This window comes from Misgurnus anguillicaudatus, chromosome 24, assembly GCF_027580225.2.
Source record: "Misgurnus anguillicaudatus chromosome 24, ASM2758022v2, whole genome shotgun sequence".
NCBI classification, from domain to species: domain Eukaryota; kingdom Metazoa; phylum Chordata; class Actinopteri; order Cypriniformes; family Cobitidae; genus Misgurnus; species Misgurnus anguillicaudatus.
In genome coordinates this window covers 8,482,501-8,507,500 of record NC_073360.2, presented here as the reverse complement: position 1 = coordinate 8,507,500, position 25,000 = coordinate 8,482,501, and the positions used below count along the sequence as shown (strand labels likewise).

The window sequence follows — 25,000 nt, the reverse complement described above, 5'->3', positions numbered from 1 at the left end:
GGCTGACATTTGGAAGGAATGAAGTTACCACACCTGTCAAACATAAAAACATGCTAAAAACAACTACATGGGAGGGGTTTAAACTTTTAGAGAACTGTATATTAGGTTGCATTCTGAAAAAAGACTCTTTAGTTGCTTGGCCACCAACTCGGCCTTATTGTTGTATGCAATAAAGTCATCTTTTGGCAATGGAACCCTCTGCTGAAAATTATTTTTCATAATCACTACAAAAATCCACAACATTTGGCGACAAGGATGGGATTGGAAAGGAGCATGGAGGTGGATGACCACTGTGGGCTGAGTTTGGATGAGCGGCATACACAGGACCAGGTGAGCAGTTTTTGCTTATTTACTGGTGTCCTGTTGTGTTGCTCATCTGGGTTGGCTCATGGTGGAAAGACCTTCACAATGCTCTTCCATCATAAGAACTAAGATTAATACAAGTTAAAAAGGGTTCCACTTCCAAGGATTGCATGGTGTGATTTGTTTGAAATGATAAAGAGGAAAAAATTCCTGAGCTCAGGTGGATAATCTGTGGTTTTGCTGAGAGGGCCTTTGATTGGACAGCATTAACCTGGAACAGATAATAGTTTAATAGCTAAGTGGGCTTCGAAGATAGCATTAAACAGAAATAAAACTAATCTGTGTTTATTTGTAAAAGGGCCTTGATGGATACAAATGAACTGTAACAGATTATAAAAATGCTTATTGCAAGAGGGCTTTGATAGATGTAATAAGCGGATACACTGTAAATGCATAATTGTATAAAAATGAAAGTGATTTGGTTTTGGAAGCTAATACATGTTTCACTTTGTTAGTTTAAGTAACTAAGTAGATGTTGATTTGACATCACTACAGTATATCATTTACAGTGTATGGGAAAAAAATAGGCTAAAATTAAATAATCTGTGTTTATTATGTAAAAGGGCCTTGATGGATACAAATGAACTGTAACAGATTATAAAAATGCGTATTGCAAGAGGGCTTTGATAGATGTAATAAGCGGATACACTGTAAATAAATAATTTGTATAAAGAAAAAGTAACTTGGTTTTGGAAGCAAATCCATGTTTCAATTTGTTAGGTTAAGTATTTAAGCATATGTTGATTTGACATCAATACTGCATTTTATTTACAGTGTATGAAAAAAAAATAAGATAAAAGTAAATAATCTGTGTTTATTCTGTAAGAGGGCCTTGATGGATACAGGTAGACTGGAACAGACTATTAAAAATGCTTATGGAATAAGCTGACACACTGTAAATGAATGATAGCATTAAGAAAAAGTTATGTGATGGTGCAAGCCAATCCATGTTTTTGTCTCAATAGGTGAAGTAGTGATATATGTTGATTTGACATCAATTCTGCATTTTATTTACAGTGTATGAAAAAAAAAGATAAAATTAAATAATCTGTGTTTATTCTGTAAGAGGGCCTTGACGGATACAGGTAGACTGGAACAGACTATTAAAAATGCTTATGGAAAATAAGATGAAATTAAATAATCTGTGTTTACTCTGTAAGAGGGCCTTGACGGATACAGGTAGACTGGAACAGACTATTAAAAATGCTTATGGAATAAGCGGATACACTGTAAAATAATGATAGCAAAAGGAAAAGTACTTTGGTTTGTCAAGCCATTAATGTGTTACTTTGTTAGGTTAGGGTAACAAAAAATGTATATGTTGATTTAACATAAATGCTGCATATTTTACAGTGTATGGATACAAAATTAATAAACAGAGCATGAAACAAAAGTGTTATAAAGTGGATAGGGGTCTGCAAGGGCAGAATTAATTTTTATGAAAACAGCTCTTTATATATGTTTATATAATAGAGGTCTGAATGGATAAAATATTAATTTGTGGATACCGCCCTAATGCATGATAAAAAGTTTGACTTGTGAGTAAAAGTGGAAAGGATCCTCAACAGTGAAAAACAAGTGGTGTCATGTTTAAAGTGTGAATGACTGGGTGTATGTTATAAATAGAGTGAGTACAGGCCTGACTGAGTGCTGTGGATGAAAGAGCTAGCAGTAAAGTGAAATACCGGTTAAGATAAGTAAAATAATAATAATAATAATATATTATTTATATAATAGTACTAAGTAATAGGAGATTATAGGTAAAATTATAGGTAAATGGTATATATATAGGTTGAAAGGAGGTTTTTGCATCTATATTTTATATCTTAATCCAATGAAAAAATGTTTGTGTTTAATACTATTGAAAAGGGAAAAAATAGTATTACTGGACAAATAGAACAAATTGAATTGAAAGAGAAACATTAATTAAGGAACTGCTTGAAAAATATTTGCAGTGTAGAAAAAGTAATATTGGAGAGCAAATGGTAAGTTTGATGTTTACTTAGCTTGAAAGTTAAATGGTATAAAAGTTTTTTTATTTGTAAATTTTCTAATGTTAAAAAGTTAAAAAAATGGCTAAATATGATAGAAAGATTGAATGGAGAAGTAACAGGTGTAGAGTAAAGTCATAGTTGTTATTCTTGTGGAAAATCTATTGGCCAGAGATCTAATAAAGAATGTGTCTAAGAAATTGTCATGAAGGGAACATTTGATGTTGCAATGTGTAAAGAAATGGATATTGTAAATAAACCTATATTAAAGCAAAAGAAAGAACAGAAGGAGGGATTTGACGAAAAAGCTTTGGCATTATTCATGAATAAAGGAGATATATATGATAGAATGTTAAAGGAAGTTGATAATGGAACAAAAGAAAGTGTGTTAAATGTTACTCTATATTTATCATGCATACTGTAGAAGGTTGGTTTCTAGTACTCAAGGGCACTGTGGAAATTATAGGTAAAATGTAAATGAAATGATCAGTAGTTATAGAATAGGAAACTTAAACAGGTTTGGGAGTGAATCTTACAAATGAGGAAATATCCTAAATGAAAGAAATGTAATTATTATCAGAAAAAGTATAAGTGTGAAGAGTGTAGAGTAAAAAGCCAAGAGGCATTGTTTACACAAAGAGGTGAAAAAGAAGATGAGGTAGGAAGATATAAATAAAATAAGAAATAAAAATAAGAAAAACATTCTTGTGTTCAGCTACTTTCAGCAATTCCTCCAAAAAGCCAGAATCCTGTACCCATCATAAATGACTTTGCAGCATCACCATCCCAGAAAGAAAACAACTTGAACTGGGAGAGACAAAGAAAACATGCTGAGGACTACAAAAAGCCTGGCCACGCTAAGAGAGACTTTCGCTATATCCATGTACCAGCTCCGTGAGTGAAGGGGGGAGGGTGACAGCAGCCTTTCAAAGTCCAGTTTAAGGTCCAGAAGAGTTGTTAATAATATGATTCTCTGGACAAGTAGTGGTAATTCAATGTATGTCTATACACAATAAACAAAACCATGACCATATCTATTCTCATATCAAAATCACACTCCTGTTTACTGTTTACTTGTTAAATAAAATATGCATAATTTGAATTAAGCCATTGGAATTTGTGTTTTCCAGAAGGGTATAGGGAATATAGATATAAAGTAAGTAAGACATGATATTAAAGTGATATTAACTGAATCAAAGCAAATGTATAATAAGTAGTGATGCACAACAAACAATGAATAAATTGGAAAATGTATTGAAGCACACATTTATAACAAAGTTATCAAAGTGGGAATTTCATTGTATTATAATATGATCATGAGAAAGATATTCAACTTAAAAAGTGGCAAAATAAATTATATGACAAGAAATTGATATAACATCAAAGGAAGGTAAACAAGAATTAGTAAAGAGTATTGTTGAAAATCAGTTAATAGAATAATGACTTAATGTAACTGACTTATTTCCACAGGTCTCGTGTATACTGGAAAAGATTGTGAAGAAAAGGATTTATGGGATATGATGGAAAAAAACTATATAAAGCCAGTGGATCTCCATAATGTTTAAGAATCACATTAGAATTATATGTTATAGTCAATCATTTGTCAGGAAATAGTTTTCATAAAAACAATAAATGCGGATGATAACAACATGCAAGATTAAGATGTATTAATTGTTAAAAGATGTAGAGAACAAAGTAATAATTTGAAGTATCCAATTAATGACATTGTAAGACTAAACAGTTGATATCCAGATCCACATTGCTAACAAATGTTTTCCCAGATGACAAATACTGTAATTGATATTTGCTTTATATATTTGAGTTTTCAAACAGAAGAAATATTTGTTTGTTTTTTGGGAAACTAAACAATATCCAATTCGGTATGGGAACAAAGAGGCTTTCAAAAGAATGAGGGTATACATAATCAATGTACTGAATAAGTGGGGTTTAATTTCTGCATTAAACATTATCAAAGTAAATGGCAATCATAAAATATTAAACTTATATAAAAATGAATGATATTTTATCACAGGGAACAACACAGCAGATTGGGAGGCTAAAGAAGCCTCAGAAAGCCACACAGAAGTTTTGCTTAGTGTTAATATAAAAGCCTTAATTATAAGATAGAAGAGAAGAAGAACAAGCAGGATGTTATGAACATTTTGTGGTACCCAAAGGGGGACAAATAAAGACATTCAAGACATCTAATGTATTGGGGATAAATCATTCTATAATACAGTAAAATGTTACCTTTCCAGATGGGTGGTTTTAATTTCAAATTAAAAACAGAGATATAAAATAACAAATTAAAATTAAAGATTAAAAAAAGGAAAAATTTGTATTATTCTCTATATTTGAGAAATTGTCTCATTTAAGTGCAATACTGGTTACATTTCTGTTCAACAGGTAAAGCTAGTGCAAAAAAAATAAGGATAAATAATGATAGAAGAAGTAATCCCTAAATTTGAAACACTATTAGGAATCATTTTAGATAATGGATCAGCATTCATTAAAAACTATAAAGCAAATACTGCAACAGTAATGAATAAAGGAAAAACTAAAATTAACATAGTGTTTACCATCTCCAATCACAAAGAGTAAACCATCCCTTCAAGGTTAAACTCAGCAAAAAATGTGAAAGCATGAAACTGAACTGACTGGATGCTTTGTCTCTTGCAATAACAAGTGAAAGACTGCAAACTAACACTGCATGGAATGCTTATTGGTCGACCAATGCAAATACCAATCCCAATATCAATGTCTGCGCTATACTATATGTGATAACAAAAATTCATCCCCAAAAAAGGACAGCCTCTGGAACGACTGCAGATGGAGCTTTTGGAACAATTACAAATAAAGATGAGATTTTATGTGATGAAACTAACTGTATGCATAAGCTATTTGTGTGCAGGAAAAAAGAAAAGGAGCCTGATGAGGAGATGGAAATAAAATGCCATATTATGCCATGGGATCTAGTGTATCTGAGGGTCTTCAGGAGAGAGTGACATAAAACAAGGACCAGGGAGAGCAGCTCTACCAGCAGGCCAGGGGAAAGGAGCACATCTGATGTCATCTGAGCCACTGCACAGAGTTCCTAAAATACCAGTCGGAGAAGAGGACAACAAAAACACGATACAGAAGAGGAGAGCTGAGGAGCAGAGGAGAACTTAAACACAATAATGAAGAGGAGAGCTGAGGAAAAGAAAATAATAAAAGACATGATACAGAAGACAACAACAGAAAAATTGAAAGCAATTCAAGCCTACAAAGAGATAAAAGAACGAAGTAATGACCACTCAGGGCATATCAAGCAGCAACAATAAAGTTAAGAAAAATGTGTAAATGAGAAGAGACTTTCAGGAGCAACAACCAATGAGTGCAAAGCAGTGGAGTTCACAAGCAATACACAGAGACAAAGTTGCTGGTAATGTGTAAAGGACACACAAGGAAAACTTTAAGAAATTAGCCATGGAAATTGAAAAATAAAGCTAATAACCAGTTTGACAATTATCAGCAACATATGGTAAATTCACACAACTGTAGTCAATAATCAAACTTTTCTTCAATAAACTTTTCACCTATCAGCAAGGATCAGTCACACTTCAGCGAGGACACCAGTGAGAATTTATTCTACAATAATCTCAGGAGGAACAAAATCTAGATTGAATACTAAAAAAAAACCAAAACAACAAGTAGACAAGGACATCAAAAGAAGAAAAGGACGTCAACGGAAGGAAAAAAAATATATTTTGGACATTTTATGGGAAACAACAAAAAATATAATGAATAGTACAAATGGGTAATTTTCAAAGCTAAGAGAAATTGGTATGAACAATTGCTTATTATGCTCTGAATTACGAAAGGTAATAATAATCAAAAGTCAATATGATATTATAGGGGTGTTCAATTTAACAAATTGACAAATTCTGGTTTAAATATCCATTTTATAGGGCATATTTTGGTAAATAGTCTCAATTTTGGAAAGTTAATAAAAGCATTAAAATAGGAAAAAGGCAGATTAGGAAAAAGATTATGAATGCTACAGTAAACCTGATGGAACTAAAGATGAGGGATATTTAAAGGGAATATTCTAACATAGAACTTATATTGAAGTATATTGAACAAAATACTGAGAAAACAAATGATAAAACTAAAATAGTTTATCCCTAAATTGGTTTGGTATTACCATATGTTACAATTTAAGCAAGAGATGAGATAAAATCATGGTTAGAATAAATACTGATTTAATCTAGAATTACTAAATTATATCTACTATAATCAACAAAGGTTTATTAAATTTAACTAATGATGTTTTAACAATTTTAGAAAAACAATGAGATACTACAAAGGGGTATAGTTTTATTGTATTGAGAGTAATGTTATGCTAAAAATACAACATAGATATTCATTGAAGCTATTAATAAGCTTAAGAGTTTAGGATAGAAACTGCAACAAATACAGGAAGAAAGAATCTTAATGTGGAATTGGTGTGATTTAAAATGAGGAAAATGGGTGATTGGTTTGTCAAATTATCAAAGATATATTTTGGTATGTCAAATGATTCATAGGTTAAATGATGCAAATGATTAAAGGTATAGGTTAAAGGATGAATATTATCAAGGTATAAGGTAAATGATGCAAATTATCAGAGGTTAAGGATTTGCAAGTTTAATTGGATGAATTGTTATTTTACTGTGTACTTCCGATATTGAAACAAATGTTAATGTTGAAATATCAAGATGAAAAGTTACTTCATATAAGAAATTACAAAGTGCATCAAAAATGGGTTTTGCAAAAGTTTGAAAATGGTAAGACTACATCAGAAAAAGATAATAAGAATTGAAAAGGTATTTGACTAATTTACACTCTTATGATGAATATTTTTATGAGTTCTGAGTTTACAGCAACAATGACATAATGAAGTATATTCCATGATCATAAAGGTTTGTTAATTTAGGGAGCAGATTTTTTTACTTCTCCAAGAGAAGATGTTTGTTCCACACTCTACCAAAGTGCGGCAGCATGATTTAGTCATTGGTAAGGGAAAGATGGCTTAGTTAAGCCATTAATTATCTTAACTTAATTGAACTGGATTATGAAGTTGCACTTTGGGTGAGACTTGTGAAAGTCTCAAAGGGTGGAATGAAGAAGATTTTTTAATTCAGAACTATATCTTTGGTGAACATGGTACTCAGATTCAAATGTGTTTTGCAAGTATGTATGTCTCAAGCTTGTAAGCTGAAGACTAGCAGTTGTAAAGACTGCAATGTATGCAGGGTTTAAAATATGGTAACTGAGAGCAGAGCTAAAAATGCATAGGCTGACATTTGGAAGGAATGAAGTTACCACACCTGTCAAACATAAAAACATGCTAAAAACAACTACATGGGAGGGGTTTAAACTTTTAGAGAACTGTATATTAGGTTGCATTCTGAAAAAAGACTCTTTAGTTGCTTGGCCACCAACTCGGCCTTATTGTTGTATGCAATAAAGTCATCTTTTGGCAATGGAACCCTCTGCTGAAAATTTTTTTTCATAATCACTACAAAAATCCACAACATTTTCGGCTTGGACTTGTTCCTTTTGGTGGCACCAAGGTACTTCTTTACACAGTTTTTTAAATTCCGGGTCTTTGAGCTTAAAGACTCTGATCATACATTCCTGTAAATAAATCCTTCAAAAACCCAGTGAAGTGGCACAAGAACCTATTGTCTTTCAGATGGCTACAAGGCTGAAATGGCCCTGTGGCGCTCTGCGTGTCATTGAAAAGCTTCCAACGTCCCTGGGTGGGCTCGAACCACCAACCTTTCGGTTAACAGCCGAACGCGCTAACCGATTGCGCCACAGAGACGGACGACAGCGTGACGTGGGATGGTGGGAGACACATCAGAGGGCTCTTGTCAGCGGGCGAAACGGATAACGCGAAGACACAACCGTGTACACAGGAGAGCATGGGAAACCTCTTTTGCAACAGAAACGCAAAGACGCCTTGGTCAGGATTTTTCTGAAGTTCCCACGACATGGAACCCAGGGCTGCAAAGAAGAGCTCCAACGAGAGAAGCAGCTGACACGCCCAACGTGGGGCTCGAACCCACGACCCTGAGATTAAGAGTCTCATGCTCTACCGACTGAGCTAGCCGGGCTGCGGTTGCATGTTTCTGTATCTGATCTCAAGGTGTCCTCTTCTCGATGGAAAAGCAAAAAGCAGATGCCTTGCATGTTGCACAAGTGAAGGCAAGCTCGATCTACGTGGCCACTGGACGGAGCGCGCTATCGCAGGCAGAATATTCAAGGTCTGCTGCGAGACCTCTGGCTCGTGGCAGATGACAGGAATCTTGTCATGCAGTGTGAGCGCCACACCACTTCAGTTACTCTCACGGCCCTGTAGCGCGAGCTTGCCCTGAGACAATAACCTCTTTCAGACCACTTTCAGTCACAGTTACAACTGGGTTTCGGCTTGGACGTGTTCCTTTTGGTGGCACCAAGGTGGTACTTTACACAGTTTTTTAAATTCCAGTCTTTGAACTTTAATACTCTGATCAGACAGTCCTTTAAATTAATCCTTCAAAATCCCAGTGCAGTGGCACAAGTGAAAGAGCCCAGTCACAAGGTGTCCCCTTCTCGATGGAACAGCAAAAAACAGATGCCTTGCATGTTGCACAAGTTAAGGCAAGCTCGGTGGCCACTGGACGGAGCGCGCTATCGCAGGCAGAATATTCAAGGTCTGCTGCGAGACCTCTGGCTCGTGGCAGATGACAGGAACCTTGTCGTGCAGTGTGAGTGCCACAACACTTCAGTTACTCTCACAGTCCTGTAGCGTGAGCATGCCCTAGAGCAATAACCTCTTTCAGTCACGGTTACAACTGGGTTTCGGCTTGGACTTGTTCCTTTTGGTGGCACCAAGGTACTTCTTTACACAGTTTTTTAAATTCCGGGTCTTTGAGCTTTAAGACTCAGGGGCCTATACCATGAAGCTGGTTTAGTTGGTTAGCCAGCTTTGTTTAGGATTAGTTTGTGCAAATCCTGGGTTTTGCGTACCATGAAAATAGCTTTTATTAACAAGGCCTGCACATTGGCTTGGTTTTGTCAACCTGAAACTAATCCTGTAACCCTGAGTTTGTTTAACCATTTTCATGGTACGGGCCCCTGATCATACATTCTTGTAAATAAATCCTTCAAAAACCCAGTGAAGTGGCACAAGTGAAGAAGAAGAACCTATTGTCTTTCAGATGGCTACAAGGCTGACATGGCCCTGTTGCGCTCTGCGTGTCATTGAAAAGCTTCCAACGTCCCTGGGTGGGCTCGAACCTCCAACCTTTCGGTTAACAGCCGAACGCGCTAACCGATTGCGCCACAGAGACGGACAACAGCGTGATGTGGGATGGTGGGAGACACATCAGAGGGCTCTTGTCAGCGGGCGAAACGGATAACGCGAAGACACAACCGTGTACACAGGAGAGCATGGGAAACCTCTTTTGCAACAGAAACGCAAAGACGCCTTGGTCAGGATTTTTCTGAAGTTCCCACGACATGGAACCCAGGGCTGCAAAGAAGAGCTCCAACGAGAGAAGCAGCTGACACGCCCAACGTGGGGCTCGAACCCACGACCCTGAGATTAAGAGTCTCATGCTCTACCGACTGAGCTAGCCGGGCTGCGGTTGCATGTTTCTGTATCTGATCTCAAGGTGTCCTCTTCTCGATGGAAAAGCAAAAAGCAGATGCCTTGCATGTTGCACAAGTGAAGGCAAGCTCGATCTACGTGGCCACTGGACGGAGCGCGCTATAGCAGGCAGAATATTCAAGGTCTGCTGCGAGACCTCTGGCTCGTGGCAGATGACAGGAATCTTGTCATGCAGTGTGAGCGCCACACCACTTCAGTTACTCTCACGGCCCTGTAGCGCGAGCTTGCCCTGAGACAATAACCTCTTTCAGACCACTTTCAGTCACAGTTACAACTGGGTTTCGGCTTGGACGTGTTCCTTTTGGTGGCACCAAGGTACTTCTTTACACAGTTTTTTAAATTCCAGTCTTTGAACTTTAATACTCTGATCAGACAGTCCTTTAAATTAATCCTTCAAAATCCCAGTGCAGTGGCACAAGTGAAAGAGCCCAGTCACAAGGAGTCCCCTTCTCGATGGAACAGCAAAAAGCAGATGCCTTGCATGTTGCACAAGTTAAGGCAAGCTCGGTGGCCACTGGACGGAGCGCGCTATCGCAGTCAGAATATTCAAGGTCTGCTGCGAGACCTCTGGCTCGTGGCAGATGACAGGAACCTTGTCATGCAGTGTGAGCGCCACAACACTTCAGTTACTCTCACAGTCCTGTAGCGTGAGCATGCCCTAGAGCAATAACCTCTTTCAGTCACGGTTACAACTGGGTTTCGGCTTGGACTTGTTCCTTTTGGTGGCACCAAGGTACTTCTTTACACAGTTTTTTAAATTCCGGGTCTTTGAGCTTTAAGACTCTGATCATACATTCCTGTAAATAAATCCTTCAAAAACCCAGTGAAGTGGCACAAGTGAAGAAGAAGAACCTATTGTCTTTCAGATGGCTACAAGGCTGACATGGCCCTGTGGCGCTCTGCGTGTCATTGAAAAGCTTCCAACGTCCCTGGGTGGGCTCGAAGCACCAACCTTTCGGTTAACAGCCGAACGCGCTAACCGATTGCGCCACAGAGACGGACGACAGCGTGACGTGGGATGGTGGGAGACACATCAGAGGGCTCTTGTCAGCGGGCGAAACGGATAACGCGAAGACACAACCGTGTACACAGGAGAGCATGGGAAACCTCTTTTGCAACAGAAACGCAAAGACGCCTTGGTCAGGATTTTTCTGAAGTTCCCACGACATGGAACCCAGGGCTGCAAAGAAGAGCTCCAACGAGAGAAGCAGCTGACACGCCCAACGTGGGGCTCGAACCCACAACCCTGAGATTAAGAGTCTCATGCTCTACCGACTGAGCTAGCCGGGCTGCGGTTGCATGTTTCTGTATCTGATCTCAAGGTGTCCTCTTCTCGATGGAAAAGCAAAAAGCAGATGCCTTGCATGTTGCACAAGTGAAGGCAAGCTCGATCTACGTGGCCACTGGACAGAGCGCGCTATCGCAGGCAGAATATTCAAGGTCTGCTGCGAGACCTCTGGCTCGTGGCAGATGACAGGAATCTTGTCATGCAGTGTGAGCGCCACACCACTTCAGTTACTCTCACGGCCCTGTAGCGCGAGCTTGCCCTGAGACAATAACCTCTTTCAGACCACTTTCAGTCACAGTTACAACTGGGTTTCGGCTTGGACGTGTTCCTTTTGGTGGCACCAAGGTACTTCTTTACACAGTTTTTTAAATTCCAGTCTTTGAACTTTAATACTCTGATCAGACAGTCCTTTAAATTAATCCTTCAAAATCCCAGTGCAGTGGCACAAGTGAAAGAGCCCAGTCACAAGGTGTCCCCTTCTCGATGGAACAGCAAAAAGCAGATGCCTTGCATGTTGCACAAGTTAAGGCAAGCTCGGTGGCCACTGGACGGAGCGCGCTATCGCAGGCAGAATATTCAAGGTCTGCTGCGAGACCTCTGGCTCGTGGCAGATGACAGGAACCTTGTCGTGCAGTGTGAGCGCCACAACACTTCAGTTACTCTCACAGTCCTGTAGCGTGAGCATGCCCTAGAGCAATAACCTCTTTCAGTCACGGTTACAACTGGGTTTCGGCTTGGACTTGTTCCTTTTGGTGGCACCAAGGTACTTCTTTACACAGTTTTTTAAATTCCGGGTCTTTGAGCTTTAAGACTCTGATCATACATTCCTGTAAATAAATCCTTCAAAAACCCAGTGAAGTGGCACAAGTGAAGAAGAAGAACCTATTGTCTTTCAGATGGCTACAAGGCTGACATGGCCCTGTGGCGCTCTGCGTGTCATTGAAAAGCTTCCAACGTCCCTGGGTGGGCTCGAACCACCAACCTTTCGGTTAACAGCCGAACGCGCTAACCGATTGCGCCACAGAGACGGACACCAGCGTGACGTGGGATGGTGGGAGACACATCAGAGGGCTCTTGTCAGCGGGCGAAAAGGATAACGCGAAGAGTGGAGACACAACCGTGTACACAGGAGAGCATGGGAAACCTATTTTGCAACAGAAACGCAAAGACGCCTTGGTCAGGATTTTTCTGAAGTTCCCACGACATGGAACCCAGGGCTGCAAAGAAGAGCTCCAACGAGAGAAGCAGCTGACACGCCCAACGTGGGGCTCAAACCCACGACCCTGAGATTAAGAGTCTCATGCTCTACCGACTGAGCTAGCCGGGCTGCGGTTGCATGTTTCTGTATCTGATCTCAAGGTGTCCTCTTCTCGATGGAAAAGCAAAAAGCAGATGCCTTGCATGTTGCACAAGTGAAGGCAAGCTCGATCTACGTGGCCACTGGACGGAGCGCGCTATCGCAGGCAGAATATTTAAGGTCTGCTGCGAGACCTCTAGCTCGTGGCAGATGACAGGAATCTTGTCATGCAGTGTGAGCGCCACACCACTTCAGTTACTCTCACGGCCCTGTAGCGCGAGCTTGCCCTGAGACAATAACCTCTTTCAGACCACTTTCAGTCACAGTTACAACTGGGTTTCGGCTTGGACGTGTTCCTTTTGGTGGCACCAAGGTACTACTTTACACAGTTTTTTAAATTCCAGTCTTTGAACTTTAATACTCTGATCAGACAGTCCTTTAAATTAATCCTTCAAAATCCCAGTGCAGTGGCACAAGTGAAAGAGCCCAGTCACAAGGTGTCCCCTTCTCGATGGAACAGCAAAAAGCAGATGCCTTGCATGTTGCACAAGTTAAGGCAAGCTCGGTGGCCACTGGACGGAGCGCGCTATCGCAGGCAGAATATTCAAGGTCTGCTGCGAGACCTCTGGCTCGTGGCAGATGACAGGAACCTTGTCGTGCAGTGTGAGCGCCACAACACTTCAGTTACTCTCACAGTCCTGTAGCGTGAGCATGCCCTAGAGCAATAACCTCTTTCAGTCACGGTTACAACTGGGTTTCGGCTTGGACTTGTTCCTTTTGGTGGCACCAAGGTACTTCTTTACACAGTTTTTTAAATTCCGGGTCTTTGAGCTTTAAGACTCTGATCATACATTCCTGTAAATAAATCCTTCAAAAACCCAGTGAAGTGGCACAAGTGAAGAAGAAGAACCTATTGTCTTTAGGATGGCTACAAGGCTGACATGGCCCTGTGGCGCTCTGCGTGTCATTGAAAAGCTTCCAACGTCCCTGGGTGAGCTCGAACCACCAACCTCTCGGTAAACAGCCGAACGCGCTAACCGATTGCGCCACAGAGATGGACGACAGCGTGACGTGGGATGGTGGGAGACACATCAGAGGGCTCTTGTCAGCGGCCGAAAAGGATAACGCGAAGAGTGGAGACACAACCGTGTACACAGGAGAGCATGGGAAACCTCTTTTGCAACAGAAACGCAAAGACGCCTTGGTCAGGATTTTTCTGAAGTTCCCACGACATGGAACCCAGGGCTGCAAAGAAGAGCTCCAACGAGAGAAACAGCTGACACGCCCAACGTGGGGCTCGAACCCACGACCCTGAGATTAAGAGTCTCATGCTCTACCGACTGAGCTAGCCGGGCTGCGGTTGCATGTTTCTGTATCTGATCTCAAGATGTCCTCTTCTCGATGGAAAAGCAAAAAGCAGATGCCTTGCATGTTGCACAAGTGAAGGCAAGCTCGATCTACGTGGCCACTGGACGGAGCGCGCTATCGCAGGCAGAATATTCAAAGTCTGCTGCGAGACCTCTGGCTCGTGGCAGATGACAGGAATCTTGTCATGCAGTGTGAGCGCCACACCACTTCAGTTACTCTCACGGCCCTGTAGCGCGAGCTTGCCCTGAGACAATAACCTCTTTCAGACCACTTTCAGTCACAGTTACAACTGGGTTTCGGCTTGGACGTGTTCCTTTTGGTGGCACCAAGGTACTTCTTTACACAGTTTTTTAAATTCCAGTCTTTGAACTTTAATACTCTGATCAGACAGTCCTTTAAATTAATCCTTCAAAATCCCAGTGCAGTGGCACAAGTGAAAGAGCCCAGTCACAAGGTGTCCCCTTCTCGATGGAACAGCAAAAAGCAGATGCCTTGCATGTTGCACAAGTTAAGGCAAGCTCGGTGGCCACTGGACGGAGCGCGCTATCGCAGGCAGAATATTCAAGGTCTGCTGCGAGACCTCTGGCTCGTGGCAGATGACAGGAACCTTGTCGTGCAGTGTGAGCGCCACAACACTTCAGTTACTCTCACAGTCCTGTAGCGTGAGCATGCCCTAGAGCAATAACCTCTTTCAGTCACGGTTACAACTGGGTTTCGGCTTGGACTTGTTCCTTTTGGTGGCACCAAGGTACTTCTTTACACAGTTTTTTAAATTCCGGGTCTTTGAGCTTTAAGACTCTGATCATACATTCCTGTAAATAAATCCTTCAAAAACCCAGTGAAGTGGCACAAGTGAAGAAGAAGAACCTATTGTCTTTCAGATGGCTACAAGGCTGACATGGCCCTGTGGCGCTCTGCGTGTCATTGAAAAGCTTCCAACGTCCCTGGGTGGGCTCGAACCACCAACCTTTCGGTTAACAGCCGAACACGCTAACCGATTGCGCCACAGAGACGGACGACAGCGTGACGTGGGATGGTGGGAGACACATCAGTCAGCGGGCGAAAAGGATAACGCGAAGAGTGGAGACACAACCGTGTACACAGGAGAGCATGGGAAACCTCTTTTGCAACAGAAACGCAAAGACGCCTTGGTCAGGATTTTTCTGAAGTTCCCACGACATGGAACCCAGGGCTGCAAAGAAGAGCTCCAACGAGAGAAGCAGCTGACACGCCCAACGTGGGGCTCGAACCCACGACCCTGAGATTAAGAGTCTCATGCTCTACCGACTGCGCCAAAGCCGGCGCGTGTTAGTCGAGGTAAAGCAACCAAAAGACGGCACAGCGACGCGAGTTCGCGCCTCGCTCAGACCAGTGGTGGAATTCGTGTGACGTGTCAGTTTGACGCTGCTAGTGCACGCATGTGTCATCATCGGTGTCTCCCGCACTTTAATCAATTGTAAATCAGCCCCCCCCAGCACTGTAATTGGACACTTTTAATAACGGAATAAAAACTATAAACAGGACTGTCCCTGTTGTTATGGTGTGTTTTATTGATTGAAGACTTGTTTTTGTGTTTACAGCTACAAAATATTGTTTATTCGTAAAGTATAGAGTAGCCAAATTAATAGACTATATAAATAGACACAGAAACAATGTGAGGGCAAGGATTAAACATTTATTATTTGCATAGATTTTTAAGGTAAATAAAAAACCAGAACAGCAATGTTATTAAAATAAAATAATAAATAGTAAACATTAATAAAATAAACATTCAACTTAGTAGTGCAATTCTGACGTATCAATGTTAATAATAATAATAACAAAAACAAAAACTTGCAGTGCACCTTTGACATGTCAGACTAAGAAAATAATATTAAATCAAAACAAACATTTATCACAGTAGTGCAACTTTGAAAGGTCATCCTAAACAATAACAATTAAAAACTTGACCATAAACAAGGTAAACTTAACATTATTTACAGTGTGTATAGCGTGTATATTATTTACAGTGTGTATATAAAATGTGACATTTTTAAGGAGCTGGAGGATTGTCAACATAATAAATAGTAAACATTAATAAAATAAACATTCAACATAGTAGTGCAATTCTGACGTATCAATGTTAATAATAATAATAACAAAAACAAAAATTTGCAGTGCACCTTTGACATGTCAGACTAAATTTTAAAAAAAAATCAAAACAAACATTTATCACAGTAGTGCAACTTTGAAAGGTCATCCTAAACAATAACAATTAAAAACTTGACCATAAACAAGGTAAACTTAACATTATTTACAGTGTGTATAGCGTGTGTATTATTTACAGTGTGTATATAAAATTTTGAAATTTTTAAGGAGCTGGAGGATTGTCATTTCCTGTTTTTTTTTTCCCATAACCACGTCCCTCCAGCACAGCCCTCCATTCAGCATATGACTGAGTCTCAGTCTCTTTGCAGTACCAGTTGCCAAAGTACTGAAGATGTGATGGTGGCTTTCTCTCTTTGTTGCACTTTCTACAAAGAATAACATCTGTCTTCCTCACATATTTGCGTGTGACAGTTCCAGTGTCCTCCCTCATCTGTTTTCTCTTCCTGTACTGCTGAGTGGAGTAAGGTACAGCTTGACTAGATGTTTGTGTCTGAGCTGATGGTGGCATAGCAGAAGGTAAAGGTACGTTAAAGAACACCACCTGTGAAGTTCCAGGCACTGAAGATGGTGTATCTACAACTGTCGGAAGCTGCAGGGAGGGCAAAATGAAAGGCAGAGAGACGGGTATTGCTGGTGCAATGATAGGGAGTCTTTGATGTGATGGTGGTGCCTGGGAGATGGCTGGAGGTTGTGACCTCCTCTTGAGTTTTGCCTCCCCAGCAGTGTTTCTTGGCAGGACAAAAAGGTGAGGCTCAGCCAAGCTCCCTGGAAATAGGGTCGGCCCTTTCTGCAAAGCCGCAGGAAGCTTCTCAGGTCCAGCCATGGGTGCATCTGGGAAATTGATACCCTGCTTTGTAACCCCCACATCCTGTGACTTGTCACGCTTGGAGAACCTGGAAAAACATAAAACAACCAGTATTAATAAACATTTAAACAAAAATAAAAAAGTGCTGTGATCATTTACTGTTTAATCACGACTATAATGCAACAGCATTACACAGCTGATATCATATAGCAATTGATCACACCCTAGTGTCATGTTGCTTTTGTAAAATGACTACTTTAATTGAAATTAACATTGGATTATGGATTCTTACAGTCTGTTAAAGATCATGTCGTAAGCAATAAATCATATCTTTCATAATAGAAAAGTAAACAGAAGTTGGACTCTTGTTGATTTGTTTCTAGACCCGTCAAAGCACCCACAGTTACATTCAGTCAACCGTGTCAATTACTTAAAGCAGCTGAGGGCTATACAGAGGGTTCATGTTTTGGTATAGCGGTTACAATGCTAATTAACTCACCAGTCTGAGATTGTTGAAGCGTTCATCTGTGGAAGCTGGATGGTGGTTTCTCTCATCACCCTATCATTGGTGAGGATGCACTCTCGGATATGTCTGTAGACCCGTGCAATCATTGTGAAGCGGGTGACCCTCTCTCCATTAACACGCACCGCGTTTTGGTAGAGAGCACAGAGCCTTATGAAGATGCCCTCCACCACTCTGTTGCAGTCAGGCCTCTGTGCAGGACTATGAGGCCCAATGAAACACCTACAAATTACAGAAGAATACATATTATTAATGTAAGATTGTTTTCAGTGTGTGAACTTTTCTCTGTTGAGTTTATTGTTCTATTCTGTCAGATTTGCTTTGTGTTGTCTAGATGTTAATTTTTTATATCTGTGCAGAGTTATGTTGTCTTGTTTGTTTTCTGGGTCATTGTTGAAATATCATATCAATAAATTAGGTGTCTACTGTTTTACTGTGTTGTGGCATTATCACAGCTTTAGACAAAAAGTGTCTTAAACTGATGTTAAACACAGAGATTATTTTTGTGATAATCCAAAAGTCTATGAGAAAAATAAACTGGCTTTTTTGAGAGGGTCAGCCAACAAAAATATGTCATTCCTGTGGCACTCTATAATGACCCCGGTCTGCGTTTTTTCAACGATGTATGGTTAGAACTGTGTCCATAGGAATGTAACTTACATAACATAAAATCAGCATTAAACGTAAATCACAACTAACAATTTTTGTTATATCTAGGCCAAGTATGAATTTAAGAGGCTGCAGGAAGATAAGATAGTAATAAGTCGTCAGGTTTTACTAAATATATATCTTTTATAAATATCAAAACCCTCAAACAAATCAAAACCCTGTATTTGCTAAATTTAGCATACCTTCTGGTGCTCTCCACACCTGGTGCCACATTCTTCTTACTGGCCCTGAATCGTCCCTGTTTTAGGTTGGTTTGGTGACGTGGTGAGTAAGTGGTCTTTTTCTTATCAAACTCCCCCAATGCCTGCCATAGGTTGATGATTTGATCAGACTCTTCTCCAGTTAAGGCCAGACGGTGTTCTCTAAGGTTGAACAAATACTCTGCCAAGTCCTGCACAGCTCCATAACCTTCAATATTATCGGGTCCAACACAATCCTAAAATGAAAGATCATTTAGCAACTTTTGAAAGCACCAATGAATACAAATATACACATGAAAGCACAGCCAACATAACCCAGATTTTGTTTGCATACATGTATATGTACATTAAAAAAGAAACCGTGCCCTTACATCATGCGAAGGGTTCTCTTCAGATGTTGGAAGGTCAGTTTCTGTGGACCCTTGGTTACCTGGGGCTACATGAAAAAGGTAAATATTTAGTTTACATTTGTATTTATCTTTCAATATGACAAATATTCATTTAGAGTCATTTAGAGTTAGTGTGACAACAAACAACTCTCAATAAAAATACTCACAGTAAAACTCACAGCTATGTGCGCCAGGAGATAGTGCTGGCTGAGTGTGCAGTGAGCTGGAAACAGAAGATGTGACTGGTATTGGAGGGACCACAGACAGTGATGACGTAGAGCTGGTGACAGGAGATCTCACTGGTGACACATACAGTGATGACTTGGGTCTGGTTGCCGGAGGGGTTGAAGATGATGCTGCAGACACTGATGCTTGTGAAGCAGCAGAAGGTATCCGCTCTGTGTCAAAGGTGGGGACAGTTATGTCTTGAAACTCCTCAAGTTCATCATAAGCTTCCTCCACCTCTATAGCAACCTCAGTGGTCTCAGACTCTTCAATGGCCAACCTGTAGTCCTGCAGAACTTTACCAGTTTGCTGGTAAAGATACTCTACTCCGATAAGTTCACCTTTAAAATATTAAAACAATGACAATTAGATAATATACCAGAATATTATATTATTACTCTTTATTATACCACTGTTTGTGTGTGTGTGTGTGTGTGTGTGTGTGTGTGTGTAATTGTCACCAAAAACAACAAACAGTTATCTACCAGTGTACTTTCTTGGCCCAACATAAGGGCTGATTTTCATGCCCATGACCTCCTCTGAAAGAATATTGGCAGCATGACGGAGAAGATGACTATAGGAATGTGGCTGCTGCTCATCAGTTGTTGCTGCCACAGCCCGGTCCTCATTCCACCTTGCAAGTCCATCCAATAGATACGCCTGAAAAAAGGTGTCACTTGCCAGCGTGCCTGTACATTAAAAAATCATATAAATACATAAATAACTGTTCTTGCTATTCTCATAATTATTTCAATATATAATTAAGTAAAATCTTATTAAAAAAATTCTGTGACTAAAATTACTTACCTGGGATGAATCTGTTGAGGTGCAGATGAAAAGACTCCAGCGAAGTAGAACCTCTGGCACAGCGGTAAGTTGGCAGACGATGCCCTCCCTTCATTAAAGTGCCCGTCTGCATGTAGAGCTGCACACCTTGAGGATCCTGGATGCAGGCCACATGCTTTCGCTGGGACTTTATGACCTCAGTCATCCGGGCTGAGTTTATTAAAGGGACTCCCAGAGTGTCACGACCAGCATCTCCTTCAAAGGCCTGAATGAGGCTCTCAATCATCGTCAGGGTCTCCTTGGTCCCACGAGTGGTTCTCCTGCAATGTAGGGCTAGCTCGCTACGGCTGATACGGCGCAGTACATCAGCTTCAGATGATGGTCTCCAGTCAGCTTCTAGCTCTGCACGCTTTGCCATTTTCAGGGCCGTCAGGTCGTCCTGGTCCCACATGAAAATACAGTGGCTGAGGCGACTCATAAATGTGGCATATAACGGGTGACAGTCAGTGGTGCAACCCACAGAAAATCTCCGCATAAAGTGCCATATATCCAACCGGATGGTCATTTGCTCCCACTCTTCAAACATCCTCCTCAGAAGAGTGTTGCCACAGCAGTCTCGGTCCACATACAGTACCTCGGGAGGAGCTACCCCAGCCACTCTGTATCTCCTAATGAGGCCTTCAATCATTGGCCCAAGACCAAAACCCTCACTTGCTGTGAGCACGGACATGATCACCTGTCCATGCTCATTTCCAACATTGGTTGCCCAGGCAGCGGTGCCATAGCTGGGTCCTGCTAGTTTTCTGGCTACTTTTTTAGTGGAATCCATTTTTAAGATCCGACCATATTGTGATGTTATAGCGGCCTTGATCTCATCCAGCCGTTGCAGGACATCCTGGGCATAGACCTGCATCAGCCACCGGTGCTTAGGGACAGAAGGCATTGGAGGAAGCGGTTCAAATGTCACAGGCAGTATCAGGCTTGATGTGACAGCACTGGCAATCCCCTTGCAATCTGTAAGATATTGGACTGTTTTTTGCAACCAGACCTCAGCATGACGCTCCTGCAGCTTGCGCTGGATCTGGCTGCTGCTGTTTCCCAGGCCTCGTTGACGCATCAAACATACTACCTGAAAGTCACATGCAAGTTTTGAGGTTAGAATGCAGGGGAACTGCACTCTGTGGCCAATGTCGAGTTGGGAGACGATATCATGGCTCCAGCTGATGACCTTTCTCTTACATCTTCGGCAGGCCAGGTACTCAGATGCCACAAAGTACACACTATTCAAAGCAATCACGACCCTGATCTTTTGATGCAGGCCAGCTGAGGTCAGAAGGTCTTTCTGACAGTCTGGATGTGGACAGGTCAGCTTCAATTGCCACAGCTTTCGTGGCATCCAGAGCAGCAGAGGATGGCCAAAGTAATTCTCCAAGGAAGGAGCACTACTGGTCTTCAGTGGTACCGGTGGAGGATACCACCAAAGTTTGTCCACCCTGTTATAGATCAGCTCAGGACGGCCTGGTGCAGCCCACCTGAACAGGGCCTTGGATATCCACCTTTGGTCTACTTCAGGCAGGGTGTGTATCCATCCAGCTGGAAGACAGACTCGTTTTGCTGGAAAAAAAACATAAACACTAATTCACATTGTTGCACCAACAAGGCTTCAATTAAGCCTAGAGTTTGACAGACAGTTTAGAGCTAATCCAGGGTTTGTTGATCTTAGTTTAATTTAAATTTGACTTGTGTTGCACTACTTCAATTTAAACACAGATTAACAAATCTTAGATTAAAACCTTAACTACACCCTTCATCTGTGATTTATTTTGTCCGCCATGATGAATTTGCTGTAATTAAACAGCAACAATGTTGACGTTGTCATTCAAAAGAAAATAAACAGTTTATGCAGGCAAAGGTAAAGTCATTTTTGTATTATAAATCACTACCTACATGCATCGGAAATCTAAAGGGTTGATTCAAAATAATAACATTTGACAATCTATTAAAACAGTCTATTGTATTGATTAATGGAGCAATGTGGCAGGAAACAAGCTCAGATATTGTGATATAATGCTGTGCCAGCGGATTTGTCATGCATAATCTAGGTTTAATGTAAAATTTAAACCTGGATCAAAATGATAATTTAAATGTAACCCTGTTTATTTTTAAACAAGATTAAATGTTTGGGCCTAATCCTTGTCGGTGCAACCCACCCATTGTTTTACTTTACTTTATTATGCCTGTAAAGGAAACTTGAATATTTTGTTATATGTTTTAAATAAGTATAAACGTACATGCCACATGTGCCTCCTCAAACATAGTTGCCTCTGCCAGCAGTGTGCTGTCATCTATCTCAGTGGACACAGAGGGGTGGGTTAGGGTGGCTGAGGGCCCTGCGGTGGCTTCAATGGACACAGTCGGGTCGGTGAGGGTGGCTGTGGGCCCTGTGGCTCCCTCAATGGACACAGTTGGATGGGTGAGGGTGGCAGAGGGTCGTGCACGTGCCTGGGCCAAAGCTACAAAACAAAACAAGGGACAATTAAACATGACTTCTGAACAGCAACAAATACTAAAAACAAACCAAGTATTTTACACATAAATGTTTGCTTACAAGGTGTGGTTTTGATGGGGGAAACCATCCTTTTTATGGTCTTGGTCAGGGTTCTTTGGTCAGGCAACTTTCCAACCAAGAGGGAGCGTAGAGAGGCAGTGGAAGCATGGGTGGTGGCAGCGTGCTGGGTGGGTGCAGCGTGCTGGGTAGGTGCAGCGTGCTGGGTGGGTGCAGCGTGCTGGGTAGGTGCAGCGTGCTGGGTGGGTGCAGCATGCTGGGTGGGTGCAGCGTGCTGGGTGGGTGCAGCGTGCTGGGTGGGTGCAGCTTGCTGAGTAGGGGCATCGTGCTTGGAAGCTTTTGCATCATTTTGCTCTTCCTTCATAGCAATGGCAATTTTGCCAGAAGGAAAGAGCTCAATATACTCCCTGAAACTCCCCTTGTTGTGGGCATGTTCTTGAGAGTCTTTGCTGCCTCCTGTGGGGTCCCTCTTCATAGATGCAACCAGGTAAGCAGCATACCCTAGTGCATTTTCTGCAACCCACCTGAATGTTTGCCCACGAAAGATACCAAACTGGATTTCAAAGAAACCCAGCAGGTGCTTTCTGTTAGCTGGATCTCCATGGTGCTGACTTAAGCTTTTCTTGGCCTTGTCCAGCACAGCCTCCGGGGACAGGGGTCTTGTGTAAGGCTTTCCTTTGTTGGCTTCCTTCACCTTTGCTGCTTCCAGTGTGTCCGAAAGATTCAGGCTGCCATCAGCCCGTCTCCTGAAGCGAGGCTCCATCTGAATTAAAAAATGAAGATATAAATATTACAGAGAAAAAGAAAACACATTTGGTAATCCAGCTGTGTAAATTACATTACTATATGGGCAATTCCTTACAAATGCTAACTTTACCATGAAACATTTTTTACCAAAGATTTTCACTGCATTTATTGTTTAGATGTCAAAAATTTGTGGTTTTTATACCCGTGTGAGGTCTCTTTCTTAAAGATTTTAAAGCATTTTAAGTATGCCTTTTTCATAATCATATAAAAACCATTTCAGAACTGTCACATCCATAACAGTACATATTCCTCTTTAATGCACACATGAAAATTACATTTAAATGCATTGTTTTTGTTCTAAAAAAGGGTCATCCCTTCTCTATTTGTTTTGTTTTTGGCTTCTGGTTTGTGCATAATAATTCACTGAAATCCTACAATGTTTTCTCTCAAAAACGTGTCTTTTTTTCACTTCCATAACATTCATAACAGTCCCTCATCTAAAATAGAAAACTTGTGCATAGATTGATATTATTTTGATGTCTGATAACAAACATATTGACTCTGACTATTTATATTTCATGTTTTGACAAAAAAAATCACATTAATAACGCAGAAATTGCATATATTTACTCATGATCACCTTACAGTGTTGCTTTTTATTATTCTATGTATATAAATATGTATATTTTTCCAACAGATTCAAAATGTTAACTAACATATCAGCATTATATTCCAGAGTAAGCTCTAATAACGTTAAAAGTAAAGCATTTAACGTTAAATCATGCATTTACAATTGATTTAGCTAAAACAAGTAAGTTTAGCATCAAAATACACTTAAAGGTTCTAAAAATAGAAGCATGTAACTTACTGTGTACGAAGCTGTAGTAAAGCTGTAGTAACTTACAGTTATACTTTATTGCTCTGTGAATCTATAAAACATACAGATTAACTTACAGTATAACAATTATAACAACAACATATAAAATAACAATTGATGTTTAATTAAAAGTTTGTATTAATGACCTAAATTACAAAGCTAATGTTAGCCTGGCTAACGGTACAGGTGTTTCGTTTAAAACAATTAAAAATTTGCTACTGTACTAAAAATAGAAGCATGTAACTTACTGTGTACGAAGTTGTAGTAAAGATGTAGTAAACTGTAACGTTATACTTTATTTTGATTACTCGGCAAATCTATAAAACATATAAGTTTGATTACAGTAACGTTATAACGATTACAACAACACACACATACATATATATATACATATATATAAAATAACAATTGACGTTTAATTATTAGTTTGGATTAGTTACCTAAATTACAAAGCTAGTCTGTGCTAGAGGTTTTTCGTTTAAAACAATTTAAAATATTTGCTACTTTATTTTTGTTGACAAGTGACTTACCTGAAGATGTTTCTCCGGTCGTAATCCGCAAGCTCTGGGGGGCTCTTGACGTTGATTGGTCAATTCTTGGTTGTTACTAGCAGACAGGTTCATGATAGCGATACGAGCGCTGATTGGTCATTGCATGTGAATCTTGGTTTCAGCCAGGAGCGCTGATTGGCCGTTGCTTGCAAATCTTGGTTTCAGCCGGGAACGCTGATTGGCCGTTGCTTGCAAATCTTGGTTTCAGCCGGGAACGCTGATTGGCCGTTGCTTGCGAATCTTGGTTTCATCCGGGAACGCTGATTGGCCGTTGCTTGCAAATCTTGGTTTCAGCGGGGAACGTGATTGGCTGTCATAACCAAGAATAACCACGACTTACAGGTGGCAGGGAGAGCTAGCCGGGCTGCGGTTGCATGTGTCTGTATCTGATCTCAAGGTGTCCCCTTCTCGATGGAACAGCAAAAAGCAGATGCCTTGCATGTTGCACAAGTTAAGGCAAGCTCGGTGGCCACTGGACGGAGCGCGCTATCGCAGGCAGAATATTCAAGGTCTGCTGCGAGACCTC

At 40.7% G+C, this 25,000-nt stretch overlaps 2 protein-coding genes and 10 non-coding genes across 13 annotated transcripts; all 12 read right to left on the bottom strand.

Annotated features, from left to right (window-relative positions):
- Window positions 1-8,131: 8,131 nt before the first annotated feature.
- On the bottom strand, window positions 8,132-8,205 carry trnan-guu (transfer RNA asparagine (anticodon GUU)). The gene has a single exon. It is a non-coding gene; the product is annotated as a tRNA-Asn (tRNA).
- A 219-nt stretch (window positions 8,206-8,424) lies between these two features.
- Window positions 8,425-8,497, bottom strand: trnak-cuu (transfer RNA lysine (anticodon CUU)). Its single transcript has one exon. It is a non-coding gene; the product is annotated as a tRNA-Lys (tRNA).
- A 1,144-nt stretch (window positions 8,498-9,641) lies between these two features.
- Window positions 9,642-9,715, bottom strand: trnan-guu (transfer RNA asparagine (anticodon GUU)). Its single transcript has one exon. It is a non-coding gene; the product is annotated as a tRNA-Asn (tRNA).
- Window positions 9,716-9,934: 219 nt separating this feature from the next.
- trnak-cuu (transfer RNA lysine (anticodon CUU)) lies at window positions 9,935-10,007 on the bottom strand. Its single transcript has one exon. It is a non-coding gene; the product is annotated as a tRNA-Lys (tRNA).
- Window positions 10,008-10,959: 952 nt separating this feature from the next.
- trnan-guu (transfer RNA asparagine (anticodon GUU)) lies at window positions 10,960-11,033 on the bottom strand. Its single transcript has one exon. It is a non-coding gene; the product is annotated as a tRNA-Asn (tRNA).
- Window positions 11,034-11,252: 219 nt separating this feature from the next.
- trnak-cuu (transfer RNA lysine (anticodon CUU)) lies at window positions 11,253-11,325 on the bottom strand. Its single transcript has one exon. It is a non-coding gene; the product is annotated as a tRNA-Lys (tRNA).
- Window positions 11,326-12,277: 952 nt separating this feature from the next.
- Window positions 12,278-12,351, bottom strand: trnan-guu (transfer RNA asparagine (anticodon GUU)). Its single transcript has one exon. It is a non-coding gene; the product is annotated as a tRNA-Asn (tRNA).
- A 226-nt stretch (window positions 12,352-12,577) lies between these two features.
- On the bottom strand, window positions 12,578-12,650 carry trnak-cuu (transfer RNA lysine (anticodon CUU)). The gene has a single exon. It is a non-coding gene; the product is annotated as a tRNA-Lys (tRNA).
- A 1,252-nt stretch (window positions 12,651-13,902) lies between these two features.
- trnak-cuu (transfer RNA lysine (anticodon CUU)) lies at window positions 13,903-13,975 on the bottom strand. Its single transcript has one exon. It is a non-coding gene; the product is annotated as a tRNA-Lys (tRNA).
- A 952-nt stretch (window positions 13,976-14,927) lies between these two features.
- trnan-guu (transfer RNA asparagine (anticodon GUU)) lies at window positions 14,928-15,001 on the bottom strand. Its single transcript has one exon. It is a non-coding gene; the product is annotated as a tRNA-Asn (tRNA).
- A 1,283-nt stretch (window positions 15,002-16,284) lies between these two features.
- Window positions 16,285-22,405, bottom strand: LOC129438807 (uncharacterized). 2 transcript variants are annotated; one of them, XM_073863060.1, is made up of 9 exons: window positions 22,342-22,405; window positions 22,025-22,246; window positions 19,755-21,347; window positions 19,433-19,636; window positions 18,902-19,288; window positions 18,705-18,769; window positions 18,316-18,569; window positions 17,441-17,686; window positions 16,285-17,029 (listed from the first exon to the last, which is right to left on the bottom strand). In XM_073863060.1, the coding sequence occupies exons 1-9, from the start codon at window positions 22,367-22,369 to the stop codon at window positions 16,339-16,341; spliced, it is 3,690 nt and encodes a 1,229-aa protein (XP_073719161.1). In that variant the 5' UTR covers window positions 22,370-22,405; the 3' UTR covers window positions 16,285-16,338. The 2 variants fall into 2 exon arrangements, with proteins under 2 accessions (XP_073719161.1, XP_073719160.1); XM_073863059.1 differs by lacking the exon at window positions 22,342-22,405 and having other exon boundaries at window positions 22,025-22,315.
- On the bottom strand, window positions 22,387-24,835 carry LOC141361679 (uncharacterized). Its single transcript, XM_073863329.1, has 3 exons — window positions 23,915-24,835; window positions 22,467-23,062; window positions 22,387-22,408 (listed from the first exon to the last, which is right to left on the bottom strand). The coding sequence occupies exons 2-3, from the start codon at window positions 23,060-23,062 to the stop codon at window positions 22,387-22,389; spliced, it is 618 nt and encodes a 205-aa protein (XP_073719430.1). The 5' UTR covers window positions 23,915-24,835.
- Window positions 24,836-25,000: the final 165 nt, after the last annotated feature.